A 16,320-nucleotide genomic window follows, 5' to 3' on the forward strand; every position below is an offset into this window, starting at 1 on the left:
ATTAACCTATGTATCAGTAGAGCACTGTTGCGCACAAAAACAGTGCAAACCCTAAGTGCTTACCTTATAGTTTTATAAGAGACTATAAGCAGCAATGTACTGTGCAAAACCCAGGTTTTGAACCCAAACCAGAGCATTAGTCATTTTTTTGCAAACAATTCTACTGTGTCTGATTTAGCATCTCTGCCAGTGTGATCATACTGAGATGTTTGAAATGTTTTATTTACAGATTTTATTTATTTCTTTGGTTGGTATGAGTTCCAGGAATACAATATGTCCTGAGGTTGTGGTACTTCAGCGAAATGTAGCTAAATGAAACAGAAACCCATCTGCTTTTACAGACTAAAGAAGTAAATGTATTTTTCTGCTGTGAGAGATTTCTCCTGGAAACCACTGTCCAGTCATTTTCACTAAAGCAAGTATCTGCATGTTGATGACAGTCCAGATCCTGCAGTCTGGCAGTTTCTTGGACTCTGTGGTCACACACTGCTGAGGCATACATTTTGTCCTGCCAAATCTGAATTTACAGATTAAGCACTAATGTGATGCTTTGGTACTATGCCATGTTCTCCATTTCTGAGCTGACCAACTTGACTGCAGAGACACGAAAGAATCAAGACACACAATCTTGATCTTGAAGTTTAATTCTTTGCACCTGCAAAGGCACAGGACTACATTCCAAGTTTATCCAACAACACAGTATTTTAAATTAGTTTTAAGGTTAAACAACATTGCATTTATTTTACTGCCATGCACCACAAATCATAATAACTACTTGCCAATTTCTATTACAGCATTTCAAGTTGAACATGAAACACCATCATGATGTAAATCAAATGTTTCATGATAATGTTACAAAAAACATTTCAAAAAGAAAACTGACAGAAACAAAGAAAAATAAGAGCTATATAACAGAAAACACATTCATTGAAACATTTTTGTATGTAGCACACTGGGTCAAATGGATTTCTCTGCTCTGGACTATTCAGCAGCTTCAAAAAGCATTTTGTTACTGCTGAAAAAGGAATGCCTGCTTATAAATAAATATGTTTACATACTGTTTCCATAATTTACCTCCATTTTAAACTTTCAGATCTTCAGACCTTGGATCAATCCTTGTACGTCAACCCTGTATGTAAGCCCACACTTCATGATAACAAATACATTACTGTCAACATTACATTAACATCATTTTCATAGGCCTTAAAATAGACCCTTGTGGAACACCTCAATATGCTTAAACAAATAGATTCAACATCATTTCTGCAATAGTTTCCGCATTATGATTAATGACTGGATAACTTAGGGTTCAAGCGGTAAAGGAAGACATGTAGCAGAGTTGTATGAAAACAGCAGTTTTTTTTTATGGTAATTTTTATTTATTACTACAAGATATTTGAAGATCGTCCTGCCATTTCTTGGAAATATTCAAATAATGTCAAAGGATTACATTTCTTCTTACAATTGTAAATCCATGTGCAGGCAGCTGTTCAAAAGTTAAGCAAGCTATTTACTTGCAAGCTTCATTGAATTAACTGTACACACACACTTACAATAAACATGAAATTATTTTATTTTCCATTTACTTTGATTTTTAATTGACTGATACATTTTATCAAGTGTTGCATTTTATCAAGATCTTTATATCTCTAATGAAGGGAAGGCAGAGTGCACAGAACATCAGACCATTCAGAACATGACATGTCATTTAGCCTCATCACATTGTACATCACCTCAATAGATTTTGAAATGAACCAAGCAAAATATGAGTGAAGCTAAGTGCTTTAATTTACTGGGCTTAACAGAATCATTGCATTAAATGTTTAGGAATTTCAGTCATTGTTTGTGTAGTCCCTGCAATTTCTCAAAAGTAACTGGACAAAGTAACATGACTAAATACCCATGGACATCACCAAATGCTAAGTTTATCCCTTGATATGGTTTGCCAGGCCTTTACTGCAGCCACCTTTAAATGCTACTTGTTTGTGCCTTAAGTTTTGTCTTCAGTAAGTGAAAAGAATGCTCAACTGGATTGAGACTGAGTGACTGACTCTGCCATGCTTCTCTGGTATTTCTTTGCTGTAAGATGTTCTAAGTTTGCATTTGCAGTATGTTTTGGGTCATGATCCATCGGTTCCCTGAATTGCCATCCCATTTATTTTGCAAGCTGTGACTGAAAATACAAAATCAGCTCTGCTTACTTCAGAATTTATCCTGCTACTTCTATCAGCAATCACATCATCAACAAACACCAGTGACCCAGTTCCACGGGCATCCCTACTTGCCCAAGCTATGCCATCAATCAAGACAAATGATGCGGCATACCTTGGATAAACCCTTCCCTTATTCCTCCACACTCAAGTAAATATTGGTTTCATGTGTACAAAGAATTGCCCAGGCTTTTTTAGATGTTTTTAGCAGATGTTTTCAATCTGGCCTTTCAGTTCTTGAGTGTTGCCAGTGGTTTGCATCTTAAGGTTTAATCCTCTGTATTTGCATTCATTGTTTGAGAATGACACACCTACATCTTTGAAAGTGTTCTTGGCTCTACTAGATGTTATAGGCTTTTTCTTCATCAAGGAAAGAATTCTGCGTTTATCTACTTTAGATGTCTTCCAATGTCTATCAGGTCTATTGGTGTTCCTGAGCTCACCAGTGTTTTTTTTTCTTTTGTAAAAGAATGTAACAAATCATTACTTTTGCCTCACCTAACATTTCTTTTCTATCTTTAATGTTTTTTAGGCCTAATGATGTTCTGCTTTACTGACATTAACACATCTTTGGACTCCATTTAGAGAGATTATATGAAGGAAATGTACTAAACGTTTTTTTCCTTAATTTGTTATGAAATAATGAGGCAACAGGCCACAACTGACCATGGAATTGCTTATCAGTCATATGTCCAAATACTTTTGAGTTTGTTTAAATGAAGGGACCATGTGGTGTAATGGTGTGACTAATGCACAATATCAGTCTGTGCACAAATAAGCATCAAATACATGGAATTTCATTTTAATAATGCTTGAGAAAAAAGTAGAACCTTCAAACTAATACTGAAATATAGAAACTTGTGTTTTTACAAAAAGTTGCTTTTGTCTATGGAACATAAATAAGTTGAATCATTTTTATTTTGCATTAAAAAGTGTTTGTGTAGGTGCCTTAAGCTTAGTCCAGAGTGTAAATGTTCTCCTCCACTGGTCTTCTTGTCCGGATTTCATAAATGATGTGCCTTGGCTCGTTTGAGAAACTAAAGCATAAAATGGAAAATTTTAAATAAAATTTTAATAAAATTGTATTTGTTTACATATGGAGGTCTCTTAGTTCTTTGTATTTTCATTATACTTACCAGCCACTCTCTAGCACCTTCATATGAAATCCACCTGAAAGCAATGCCATGAGAACCCAAAATTAGATCTCAGATTAAAGAGCAGTTTATTAAATTCACTGAGCAGAGTGGGCCATAGTACATACGTTTGAAGGCTAACAGGGCCAGTGCCCCCAGCAAGAGCAAGAGCAGGCTGAGTGATAGCGACAGCACAGGGATGTTAATCTGTAGTGTGATGCTTGACACGGCTTCTTCAGACTACATGATACAGCAAGGGAAGATGTGAAGGGGATAAAAAAACAGCATTCTAGAGTTTTCCAATTCCTACAAAAAATTTATTAGCAGTTATGACAAGTGAATATGACTAAACGACACGTCATACTCACCATACCCCCTAAATTAAGTAAAGTTACGTTTTGCCTGGAAATGTCAAATCTTGAAGACCCCTCGTCCTTAGGCACGTCTGAGAGAGAAGGTACTACGGAGAAAGGTTTCATATTGACACAATGACTGCATGTGGTTTCTGTTCATCCGGTAATGATGTGTGACCACATTGGTGGGTGACATTTTAGAAGACGGGTTTAGTGAGCTTTCTTGATGATGCAGAGGAACAATGACATTTCAAGACAGAGGCTTAAACTATAACCAGTCAAGCAACATTGCTACAACACAGTCGAAGGTCAGTCAATTATTTGGTTTTACAATGATGTTAGCAACCACTCACAACACTGCTGAGAAAATGTATTGGCCATGATTTTAGCATAATGTTGTGTATTGTTGGATATTTATTACAATTAATGAGTTTAAACAAAATATAGTGTTAGAAAAAAACAATTATTAAATGCAAAACAGTTCATGCCTGAACCCCTGTGAGAGAGCCTTTATTTACAAATTGAAAAACCTACAATCATTGCTGAATCTTTCCTGGAGTGGCTGGCCTGACAAAATGCACCCAATGGTACCATTCCAAATAATACAGGAAGGCACTAAAGGATCCAGGAGAACCCCCAAGGACCTTCTTTCTAGCTAAGGCAAGTGTTTATTACTCCACAATATGAAAGAGAATGTGGGAAAAAGTCAGAAAACTAACCAAAAGAAACTCACAGCTTGTCTCACATTTGCCACAACACAGTTGTGGAATCCCTCATCTCGATGGAGAGAGTCTGGTCTGAAGTGTAACCTTTAGACAGCAGAGGTGCCTTTATACTGTATCTGGTTTTATGAAATGCTGCATTTAACAGCAAGGACATCAACAGCAGCATGCACACATGGTAGAGGTAGTGCGAGAGTGTGGAGATGCTTTGCTGCCTCAGGACCTGGACAACTTGCTACCATGAGTTTTGTTCTGTTTTATACATGAGCTGAAGCTGAAACATAATTGGGTTATGCAGAAAGACAATGACGCAAAACAGTAAAGAAAATCCATATTGGCTAAAGGAAAAACAATATCTATAAATAAAGGCTCCAGATGACCTGAAATTCAGAAGTCAGAAGTCATTTTGATAAGATAAGATAAGATAATATAAGATAGTCCTTTATTAGTCCCGCAGTGGGGAAATTCCCAGTGTAACAGCAGAAAGGGATAGCAAGACACTCAGTCACAAAAATTTGGATAAATAATTTACACTATATACACAATATAAATAAGAATTAAAAGAGCAATAACAATACTTGTACTCAATTAAATACAATAACACCTTTTGTTTACTCACCCGTCTGAGTTTGTGGTGGCTCTGTAGTGAGCAGTGTAGTAGTAGTTGTTGGAGCCACTGTTGTTGGAGCTTTAGAAATAAAGGTATGTGTTAATTTGAAGCACCCTTAAAATCCAGGTATCTATAAACTCACAACGCTGTAGGTCATTGTAGATGACAGAACCAAAACACTTCACTTGCCTCTCAAGACCTTGAGAGTGTAGGTCACCTTCTTGTCATTGAAAAGTCCATCTATGTCTGTCCTGCAGCAATAAGGCCCGCTGTCTGTCCTTTGTATCCGCTGGATGCCCAGGTCCATTTGTCCAGAGAGAACGTCTCCAATGAGTCTGTACCTGTCTGAGACCTTTGAGATGACCCCATTTTCATCTGTCTGTACAATGATGTCATTACACCAGAAAGTTCCACAGTCTCGACCCCAGCACACATGTCTCAGGCCATGCTGCTTTACTGAGTAATGACAGGAGAGAATCACTGTGCTGCCCTCGGTCACTCTGAACGCCAACACGGATGATTTGGCAGCTGTGGGATATGGAGAGAATTCATGTAAACAACACAAATAGCAACACTAATCCTTTTGTGTCTGATGCTAACAGGCCTAGCATAATATCTAAGACATGTAGCCTACCATGTGTTTGTCAGATTACTTAACTAGATGTGGTATACCATGGTATACCAGCCTCTCATTCCAGATTTAGCATTTGTCTTATCTGTGAATATAAAGTACTCCCACATAAGAATATTTTAGGCTGGCTTTACACCGATACATTTTCATACTTTTTTCAACTTTTATTGGAGACGATGCGCTGATAAATAACTAAAAGCTTGAGGCAATGGCAGATAGCAAGGATAAGAAAAATAAAACAGAACTTGGGAACTTTGACTATTTTGACACTTTGATTATTGACGAATAATGGGGATAGCGTAATGTTGCTGTCATGCAAAAACCTTGTACCTTGATTAGCAACTTTACAGAATAAGTAAAAAACCTTTTTAACTTTAAATGGAAGTCAGTGTAAAAGGGTTTAATTCAAGTCAGTTTGGTTCATTTCTGTGGCTCCACCGAAAACAACAAAGCTTGATTTCATTTGAACAGCTAAACTTATTGAATGAGTTGAGTGGGAATCTTTTTGAATTGCTATATGTTAATGCTAAGATCCCCCTTTAATTTCAGTTAAAGCTATCTGAAATTATGTTAGAACAATTTAAGCTGTAGTAGCTTAGTAGTTTTATTTTACCTACAATCACATGACACTTTCTACAATAAAATTATAATGTAGAGGGGACATTTCTGTGCTAAGTATACACATTCACAAGCTCTCCCTAGCTTTAGAGCTATTTATTAATGTCATTAGTGTCTTACCTGAGATGGAGAGGACAAGGATCCAGTGCAGCAGATTTAAACTAGAAGAAGTAGCCATTCGGACTAGGTTGTGTGTTGTAGCATGGCTTTTAGGCAACACTGCCTTGTGCTGGGGACTGCCAGGAGCATTACAACGAGACTATGTGAATAGGCAGCTGTGTTCTGAAGACCTCAGTCTGTGACATCTCCAAGCAGAACAGGGCCACTGACCCCTCTCGTCCCCCTTAACTGTTGAAGGGGACGGATGAAAGAATGGGGCAATTGTAAAGCCAAGAGTTATCTACAGTTGCAATGCTCCAGCAAACAGGCTTCATTAATGGCTGAGTACAGCTGGACAGCAATACAGATGAGCTTCGCTTCCAGTTAGAAACCAAGAGTCCAGAACTCAAATCTAGAACATAGAGACTGTTACTACAGTTCTTCAGATTAGGCCCAATGGACCTATAGCTCATGTTTCTTTTGCATAACTGACTGCAAATCTGTTAGCAAGTTATTATATGCTATAGAAAAGGCATGGAAGAGGGCGTTTCATGTGAATATGTCCATTCTTAAACCACTTTTGGTTCCTAAAAGAAACATCTTCATAATAGAGATTTGTGAATGTGAAGAACCTTTAAAATGATAAAGAACCAAGTGCCTTTAAAAGGTTCTTCACACTCATACATCTCTATTACAAACATGGAGTGGTTCTTCTATGACAGTACTCAAAGAACCCTTTAATGCACCTTTATTTTAAGAGTGTATATTAGCTAATTTGGGTGTTATTCACAGATGATATGTTAATGATGAAGCTATGTTCAGGTTCCAAACAAAGAAATTGCCATGAACAGTGCTAATGTCCTTTATTTTGAAGGTCGTGATCAAAGACAACCTACCCACTTGCCTTGCCAAGGCCTTGGAGATTGTTTTGTAGGATGGTGTTTGTTTTCAGGGGTCTGAGATGTTCTGCTAAAGACTGAGGGACTCAACTGAAGAAGTGAGCTCGGGCCGCAAGAGTATGAACTGCTCCTGGGACACCAAGACCCTGTTTACACCTGGTTGCTTCATCTTTCTTGAGCACCAGGATTATATCTGCCAAGCCACATTTAAATGCCAGAGGAAACACACCCAAAACTCATTTAAACCAGATACAAATTTGACCACTCAAAGCACTTCAGGAGGTGGTCTGAAGTGTCGAATGTCTTGGAGAGACAATTAAAACCCCTCCCAGTACAACTGAAACACCAGTAATAATTGCTGCGAATTTGCATATGCTATCTCACACAGTAATCGGATTTCAGTCTGACTAACCAGTTGACTACCAAATGTAAATACATGTGGCTACTATCTTATCAGTATACCTTCCAGATACTAGTCACATGAAGTGACCAGGTGTTTAGGGGGGATCCAAGCTGAATTAAATGGCCAGTGCACACACCTGTTCTACGTGCTTGTTGAAAATACACAAAAACTCTCTTGACATATTGAGAATGATTGTTCAAAAATGAGGAGGCATTAGATAAGAGCCTGTTAGTGCTGTTGAGTAGGTGTGACAGTTTGTTAAAACTACACTTCTGCATGCATTCACACATCAAACATGCATTGTGTCAGCTATTGCCAGACTTAAATACTGTATGACGGCACTGTTATTTCACAGAATTTACAACTTAATATCACCAAAAAAATTTGTTTAGCAGGCCTACTTTCCCCTTCAAACAATTGTCTCTAATCTTATAATAATTACTGCCCATTGGGAATCATTATATAGATTTCTGATTGTTGGAAATTCCTATTTAAATCATCACAAGAATACAATACCAGAACTGAATAACACAGTTTAAATGTGAGCACAGGTTAAACATTGCATAATATTTTAATGTTGATAACAATAAACAGTTCATTTGTTCGCTAAACAGAAATACAGATGAACTTAATTTTCTCAGAAAAACTCAGAATCCAAAGGTCCAGAGCTCTAGAACATGTTGCTAGAGTTGTTGCTGTTTCTATTGGTATTGGGCCCAATTTGCAACACTACCATACTCTAAATAATAATGATGTGCTCACATGTCAGTGTATGTGTGTATTAGTCACTGAACCAATGTTACTCAAACCGTGGTCCATTTTGTTGTGTTTTGTGTTGGGTAACACTGCAGCGCTAAGCCTGCAGAACTAAAGTCTATTGAAAACATTCATATTAAATTATATACAACTGTTACACCAAAATGTGTAGGATAAGGACATTAGACTCACTGGAAAAGACCATGCTGTCAGTATCAGGTCTGCTTTTTAAGCGTTTGAGGCCAGAGATGTCATGAAAGTTAGCCCAGAAATATGCGTTTGCACAATTTCTCTAACAAGAACAAATAGAGGTTAGAAAAAAACAAACCTCTCTGATAATTTAAAATTATTTGAATCCTTTTAACTAAAAAACAGTGTTATTGAATTTCATGAATTATCACAATTGCTTGAATAATCATGACCATCGTTCATATTCATTCTCAGTGTCTATCTGATAGACATTCTCCACTGCCACTTCCCTGTTGTTTAGGCCCTCACTGCTGTTCAGGTTGCTGTAGATGACAGAGTTTTGGGTTCTGCAGGAAGAGAATTATTATTACATGTTAAAAATATCTTTCTTCAGTGTATTTCTCTCTTTCACTCTGAAAAATTTTAAGGCATTTAGCAGACACTCTTATCCAGAGCGACTTTGGATCTAGGACTAGGATCCAAAGATACCTCTAAGCTTAGACACTACTAAACACAAATGTCAACATGGACACCACCTCTACAATACACTTTGCCAAAGTACTCTCGGAAGAGGGTCTTCAGTCTGGGTTTGAAGACAGTGAGGGACTCTGCTGTTCGGACACCCAGGGGAAGTTAGTCCACCACTTCGGTGCCAGGACTGAAAAAAGCCTGGACGCTTGTCTTCCTTGGATTTTAAGAGATGGTGGGTCAAGCTGAGCCAAACTTGAAGCTTGAAGGGCTCTTGGCACTGATCAGCTTTTGACTATTGCCATTAAGTATGGAGGGGCTGGTCCATTCTTAGCTTTGTAGGCCAGCATCAGGCTTTTGAATCTGATGTGGGCACCTCTGTCAACAAAACGTGTACCCTAAAGAAGCAAACTAATTATAACAGATTACAAAGATACCTGAATAACTGTGGACACATACAAGGTACATTTGCCAGTGTAAAATCAATGCTATTGATTTAGTGTTGAATTGACTAGTGTTGAATTACTGTGTGTAAATCTGCTGTGTAGAGTCAATTTCCCAGACCATAATTCATAATGGTGTCTGTATAAGGACTAATCATAAATAGGGTTAATAATATAAAGGTAGTAATCTAGTGTTCAATGTGTTATGGTTTATCCACAAAATGTATATGAAGACCTTATCAAATGGCTGCCTAAACTTTTGCACAGGCTACACTGATGATTTTTGTTGAATTGTTTTTATCTGATGCAAGTTTGAGTAACTATCCATTAGAATTAGCATAAAATAGTGTTAGTACATTTGATTTAACTGTTTACTAGTTCTCCATTTAAACAATGACATTAAATACTACATCTAGCTTAAGTATACAATTATGGCATAACAGTAAAATGAACTTATCTGTCATTTATGTAGTTGCTAAGCTAAAGTTCTCTCATAGCTTTCCAGCATACCTTTCTTTGGATCTTTGTTAATATTACAAATAGTTTTAGTAGACACTTATTCCACCTCTCATTGAGTAAGCCCTCCCTGACTCATATGTTTATGCTGTCTTTATGTATGACTCTTCCACATGAGTCAGCATTTTAGATTTCACTTACGTGTCAAATGTGGGGGACATTTTTTTCTTTTGCTTCCCTGAAAAGAGAAGTCATTAAAAATGTAGCCTCAGTCTCAGAGAGGAAAGACCAGTATTGCTGTAAACTGTGCACTACAAGAATTGATATACTTACACATGAGATAAACAACAAGAAGCCCCAGAAGCAGAAGCAGTAGAACTGACACCACAATACCAGGAAGCATATTGTACGTTGTATCATTCGCCTTAACAATACTCAGAATTAGTGATTCAACAGTGATACTAAAACTGAAACTAATGATGGGCATAATCTATCATTTCCATTTGATGGCATGCATACTAACCTTTCTGTTGTGCACAGGAAGGGATGAGTTGGTGTAATTTGCTGAGTTAATGATTTTCATAAACAATGGGGAGAAAGAGTGGGAGAGGAAATTATTAACGTGCATCATCAGATTTTTCTGCTACCTACTTACAGACTTAATCTCCACTAAAAAGAGCCCCTGAAGGCAACTAAATTAATGTGATACCTGGTATTGTGGATAGAGAGAGCAGCGGTCCCCGGGTTACAGTGATCTCAGTGATTCTTGATAATGAAGAATTCTCTGTTGGTGATGCTGTTGATGCAGGTTCTGCTTGTGGAAAAAAATAAAATAAATTCAAAGTTTATTTCTCACATACATATAATCATACACAGTACAGCTTGCAGTGAAGTGCTTTGATAAGTGCCTGCTCACATGAAACAGTAAGATACATTCATCTGCCTTTTCATATTCTACAACAGTATATTACTACTGTCACAAAAACTTGGTAACTTTACTTCTTAACTTTCAATGGAAGTCAATATGAAGCATAAAGTCATTTCTATTGCTCTATTTAGCATGTTAAGCAAATATTGACACAATGTAAAGAACAAGTGAAAAATTGGAGATGAGGTTTGCCTAACAGCAACAATATATCTGAATACGACTAAAACTAAGACTAAACTATTGACCTTTGAAGTGTGTAGAGAAGTCTAAACACAAATCTAAATGCAATAGTCTTACTGCAATAGACTTACTTACTTATTTAACTTATTTTACTGAGCACTGAGTAGTTGTAGTATCAAACTGCAGTTGAACTTCTTAGTATATCCAGCATCACAGGACACTGAACAGCATAGGAACTGACATGTATGAGCTATATTATCTGCTGCACCCTCAATTTAAAGTAAAATGAAGTCATAAAGTAAAATAATGAAAAACCTCCAAAGTTAAAATGTGACTAATCAAAAAACTGATGAAAAAATGATGACTTAAAAAATAATAACTAATTATTAAAAAAGTAAGAAAAAGTTTAATGTTGAAAAGCTGCATGAAAAGACATGTAGTGTAATTCACTCTTGGCATGAGCAATAATAAACAGAGCCCAAATGGTCATTATAACTCAGCATTGATACAAACAGATCAGTTACAAAATTACAATATGGTTAATGACCAGTTAAGAAGTTGATTTACGGTTGTTAACTGCATATCTGGCAACCAGTTTGATATTGCAAAACTATCAACAAATTATAATACAAGACCAAAAATATATATATTGTGCAATAACAATTATCATAACTGGTGCACAACACCCAGTAACATCTACACCTGGTTTCATTTTCATCATTCAGTTATCTGAACAAAGCTGAATTTAAAATCTATTGTTTTTCTTCCTGTTAGTTCAGGGCTCTGTGGTTCAGTGGTCATACACTAGAGGCCAGTGGATGGTGACGTTACACATCAGGTGTAGTTAAAACAGGTGCTGCAAAAAAGGATGTGGAAACTTTGTAAATTTAAAAAAATGTTTATATATGTTTAGAATATCATTGGTGGAGAGAGTGATTTTTAGATTGTGTCAGAGATTAATGGTTCGGAAACAACATATTTGATGTTGACTGTCTCTTGGGTTGGTGGGAACAGTGTTAAAGAATAGGACATTTTATAAAATGCTTTAAATTGTTACTAAACTGTTGATTTCTGCTTTTTTTATATAGTGTTTTATATAATTTCTAACATTTCAATTCATTTCAATCAGTTATTGTTCACTAACTATTTTTAATACCACAACTGATTATTTAAGCTTTAAATAGTAGTGTAGTCATGGTTTTGGTGAATGTGTATAGTCAATACATACCTTCCACAAGAACTAAATGGACTGTATTCTTTTCATCATTGAACCATCCGGGCACATGCACTCGGCAGCCATATTTTCCAGAGTCATTTTGTCCAGCGTTGAAGATCGTCAAAGACACATCTCCTTTTTGGATGTCTCCATTTAGTGTATATTTGTGCGATGTTTTCCTTGTCACTTTATCTCCATCTGTAGCAATAATTTCAGCACCACATCCTGATGCTGGTATGTCTCCTCTCATCCAGCATATCTCACATGTGCCGTGATATCGCCAGTTATACTTGCATGGCAGAATGACATCCTCGCCGTAAAAGCCCTTTACAATAACTGCTTGGCTTGAAGTAACTAGAGAGAAGATTGGAGAAGAGGCTTCAGACCCACAACTTCTGACTGACCACTGTTAGCTGATTCATTATTTAATTATGGCAGATAGGTTATTTAGCTCCTTCAACTCAACAACACTCCCAAATGTCCTCTTGGAGATCCTTAACCTACACCTATAGGGGAAGTGATCTCTGTAATTTTATTTAAACTAAGGAGTCTTTAAGAAGCATTGTACAGCATAGAACTGTAGCATTTTATAGAATTCCTTTAAATCAACACCTTCTTTGTATATTATGAATAAAACAGCAAACCTGTCATGTTGAGAAGAAGCCAGATTGAGGAGATGAGGCAGTTAAGCAGATTCATGGTGAAACTCTGAGGCATTTGGCAGATGACTGTGTCGCTCTACGTTTTACTGGTTTACCCTCAGGTTAACCCACTGGTGCACATGACTTCCTCCTTGATCAGTTTGAAGTCATGCTTCCTTCTATGCTGTTTCACTTCTACTTAGTCATAAGATAAGATGTTGAAAGTAAGGCTGCTGAAGCTGTGCATGTTTATTTTCCTTTTCTGTCTTTTTTAATGCTGTATCAAAACTAATGTATGCTCAAATATATGCTTGTATCAGAATTCAACAAGCTGTAGAATTCTACCCAAATGTGATGTAGCTGAAAGAAAACACTAGATGCCAGTATTGGACCAGTCTTTCCAAATGTCATGACGTAGCCACAGATGCTTGTACTGTAGTCTGTAATTAGCTGGCTGAAAGTAACTTGAGTGCTTTCATGCTTTGCAAAAAAATCTGATCTCACTGCCCAGTTACTAACGGTCTGCGCTTTCTTAGCTCAAGCGCCACCACCAGACTTTGCACTTTCTTTTAATAATGTGTGTTTATGTCTCTAAGCTATTGCTCTTTATTATTCTATTCTATTTCCACCATCCTTTACATTTTTAAGGTTATTCCAACAGAGGAAAGTGCTTATCCTATATTTATTAATTTCTCTGGAGGATAAATGTTGGCATTGTTAGCCCAATGATAGATTAGTCTCTTAAAGCTATTATTGTATTTTATTATTTTGGATCATCTTCATCAGGTCGTTGGAAAAGGCACAAGCACAAAGCACCAGTGCATTTATTCTCACTGTATTTGTTGATGCATTATCCAGCTCTTTTGGAGGTTAAATGCTAACATTGTTATTCCAGAGGCTGGTTATATAAAGGTGTTTCAAATGGTTATTTGAGTGGTTACATGAAGAACCATGTTTGTAATAGTGATGTATGAGTTTAAAGAACCTTCAAATTGGTAAATAATCTTTACATGTGCACACTAAGACATTCCTATAGTGGTTCTTCTCTGGCATCGCTCCAAAAACCTTTTGAAGCACTTTACACTTTTTTGGGTTTCACTCTTAGGGCCTGTTTACAGCTAGCATTAACATGCAGACAGTATCTGGATATACTTTGACCATATTCTGTTTACACTTTCATTAAAATGTACAACTGGGAACCAGAAAGTTTTGTCCATGGGTTTCATGGATGGCCATCGGGGTCCCACCAGGGTCAGTGATGGGACCAGGTGGGTTTAAACATGGGCCCCATCTGGGTTGTACATTGCACATGGGGCCCAGATGTGACCCATGTGAGATTAGGGTGGGCTGTAACAACGGGGCCCATTTGGGAAGCCCAACTGGGTCCCAGTAACAACAGTAAAAACCCACTCAGGGCCCATGCCTACCTGGAGCCCACGTTTCACCCATGTGAGCCACATATGAGCATGTTGGCTGGGACGGCTCTAGCAAAGAAATGCAACAAACTATTTAAACTGCAAAGGTAAACTCTGTCATACTGCTCTCATCTACCAGTAAGCATAAGCGCGACTGCGCACACAAACAAACACACACGAAAAAGGGAGAGAGAGAGATAGAGAAAAGAAAACACACACGAGAGAAAGGAGAAAGACAGACATATTTCTGCTTGCCTGAGGGAATCCTCTCACAGACGTTTACACTTGTGGTAAATGTGGACAAGACCTGACCAACTCTGAATGTGGTTTAAGTGATCTGATCTGATCGTGATCAGAATGCATCATGGAGGTGTGGCTTTTCATGTGGACATGTGAAATCTGCCCTTGATACGATCACCAAACCTTTTTGCACCTTTAAACAGGCATGCTAATTCCAGGTGTAAAAGGCCCTTGAGCACTTTACCTTTTTATGTGCTTTTTGTTCTTGCTAATGTAAAGCACACTGATTTGCCTCTGTCATTACCTCGCCTTGTCTTGCCTTTGGTAATAATATAGATGGTGAATGGATGAACTTTTGAAAATTAAACATAGCAGGAAACACTGTTGTCTAAAGAAACCTGCATAAGAGTTGTAGTTACATGAAGCACTTGCTTCAAGCACAAGCTTACCCATTTAAAAGTCTTATCAGTGGAGCAGCTGTCGCTAAAACATCTTTAATGGAAATGTTTTAAGTGAAGAAATCCCTTCTATGTTTAATAGCTTAGATTAAAGTGTTGTAAGTGCTGATGCAGAAATTGGCCAGTGTGTGAAATCAGGGGAATTGAGAGAAATAAATAATGAGATTCAGTCCAAATGCATTATTATACATACAGTGCAATACAAAAAAAACCTTTAGCACACTAAGACTACTGATCTGTATATCACTGCTGTCCAATTAAAAACACTTCTCCATCTCCATCCAAAAATCATTTACATTTTTGCCTATTTTTAGTTTTCTCCATTCTTTGAGCCCTGTAGCTGCTCTGTGCAATTAATTCTGAATGAAAAGACCAACTGACTTCTATTCAAAGTTAAGAACATTTTGCCTTCTCTTGTAAAGTCACAATTTTGGAGATACATGTTATTTATGTAATTATATTGCACTGAAATTGCTTATATGTGTAAAGAGTAACTTTCAAATGATTAATCAGGAAAACAGAGTGGATGAAAATGACTCTTCACATTTCACTGTATTTAGACTGACAGAAGATGATCACAGTCATTTGAGCACTATTTATTATGAACATCAGAAAATTAGTTTAAAAAGTGTTTAGAGCTTGTGAATAAATCCATTGCTAAGGTATGTCCAGAACAGATCACAAAACAGGAATAAAAAGTACAGGATCAGCACTATGGTAATCTTTGTTTCACTCTCAGCACTGTTAAACATCCATCTTAACTGGACTGTCGCGCTTCAGAATGTCATATTAGGTGAACAGAGTTCAATGTTTAAAGGCAAATCTTTTGGTATCTTTTTTCTTCACTTGTGTTTCTGTGTATATTTGCGTGCGTGTATGCGCACATGTGTATGGAATTGAGTTCCTCCCCTATAACCCACATAAAGGAAGCATTTATACCAATGACGAAGTATAAAGCAATATTCCTAAAATAGCTCTTTGTGTTAACCCTTCTGTTGACTTAACTTTATGTATACCTGCCTTGTCCTAAGGCTCACAAATGACTTATTGACACTCTATTTAGCCTGGTGGCGTACAGCTTTCATGAAAGTATGAACAGAGGTGGTTTCACTTTCTCTAATGTTGAGGTCACTTAAAAGTCATTCAATTCTAAACTGTTTCTTTGCTGTTAAACATGGTGGTGTGTCATGTCTGACCCAGAAGACAACTCAGGGGTTAAAGTAAATGCAATAGAAGCAACCACAGGGTACAA

At 37.2% G+C, this 16,320-nt stretch overlaps 2 protein-coding genes across 3 annotated transcripts; both read right to left on the reverse strand.

The window, feature by feature from the left end:
- Window positions 1-656: 656 nt before the first annotated feature.
- timd4 (T cell immunoglobulin and mucin domain containing 4) lies at window positions 657-6,608 on the reverse strand. Its single transcript, XM_072661772.1, has 7 exons — window positions 6,398-6,608; window positions 5,218-5,556; window positions 5,038-5,106; window positions 3,712-3,803; window positions 3,472-3,583; window positions 3,347-3,380; window positions 657-3,247 (listed from the first exon to the last, which is right to left on the reverse strand). Exons 1-7 carry the CDS (start codon window positions 6,453-6,455, stop codon window positions 3,166-3,168), a joined length of 786 nt encoding a protein of 261 aa, XP_072517873.1. The 5' UTR covers window positions 6,456-6,608; the 3' UTR covers window positions 657-3,165.
- Window positions 6,609-8,230: 1,622 nt separating this feature from the next.
- Window positions 8,231-16,254, reverse strand: havcr1 (hepatitis A virus cellular receptor 1). Of its 2 annotated transcripts, none has more exons than XM_072662226.1 (7): window positions 12,959-16,254; window positions 12,327-12,668; window positions 10,700-10,801; window positions 10,514-10,554; window positions 10,324-10,414; window positions 10,192-10,228; window positions 8,231-8,970 (listed from the first exon to the last, which is right to left on the reverse strand). In XM_072662226.1, the coding sequence occupies exons 1-7, from the start codon at window positions 13,029-13,031 to the stop codon at window positions 8,850-8,852; spliced, it is 807 nt and encodes a 268-aa protein (XP_072518327.1). In that variant the 5' UTR covers window positions 13,032-16,254; the 3' UTR covers window positions 8,231-8,849. The 2 variants fall into 2 exon arrangements, with proteins under 2 accessions (XP_072518327.1, XP_072518326.1); XM_072662225.1 differs by having other exon boundaries at window positions 10,700-10,804.
- Window positions 16,255-16,320: the final 66 nt, after the last annotated feature.

This window comes from Salminus brasiliensis, chromosome 18 (genome assembly GCF_030463535.1).
Source record: "Salminus brasiliensis chromosome 18, fSalBra1.hap2, whole genome shotgun sequence".
In the NCBI taxonomy this organism is placed as follows: Eukaryota; Metazoa; Chordata; class Actinopteri; order Characiformes; family Bryconidae; genus Salminus; species Salminus brasiliensis.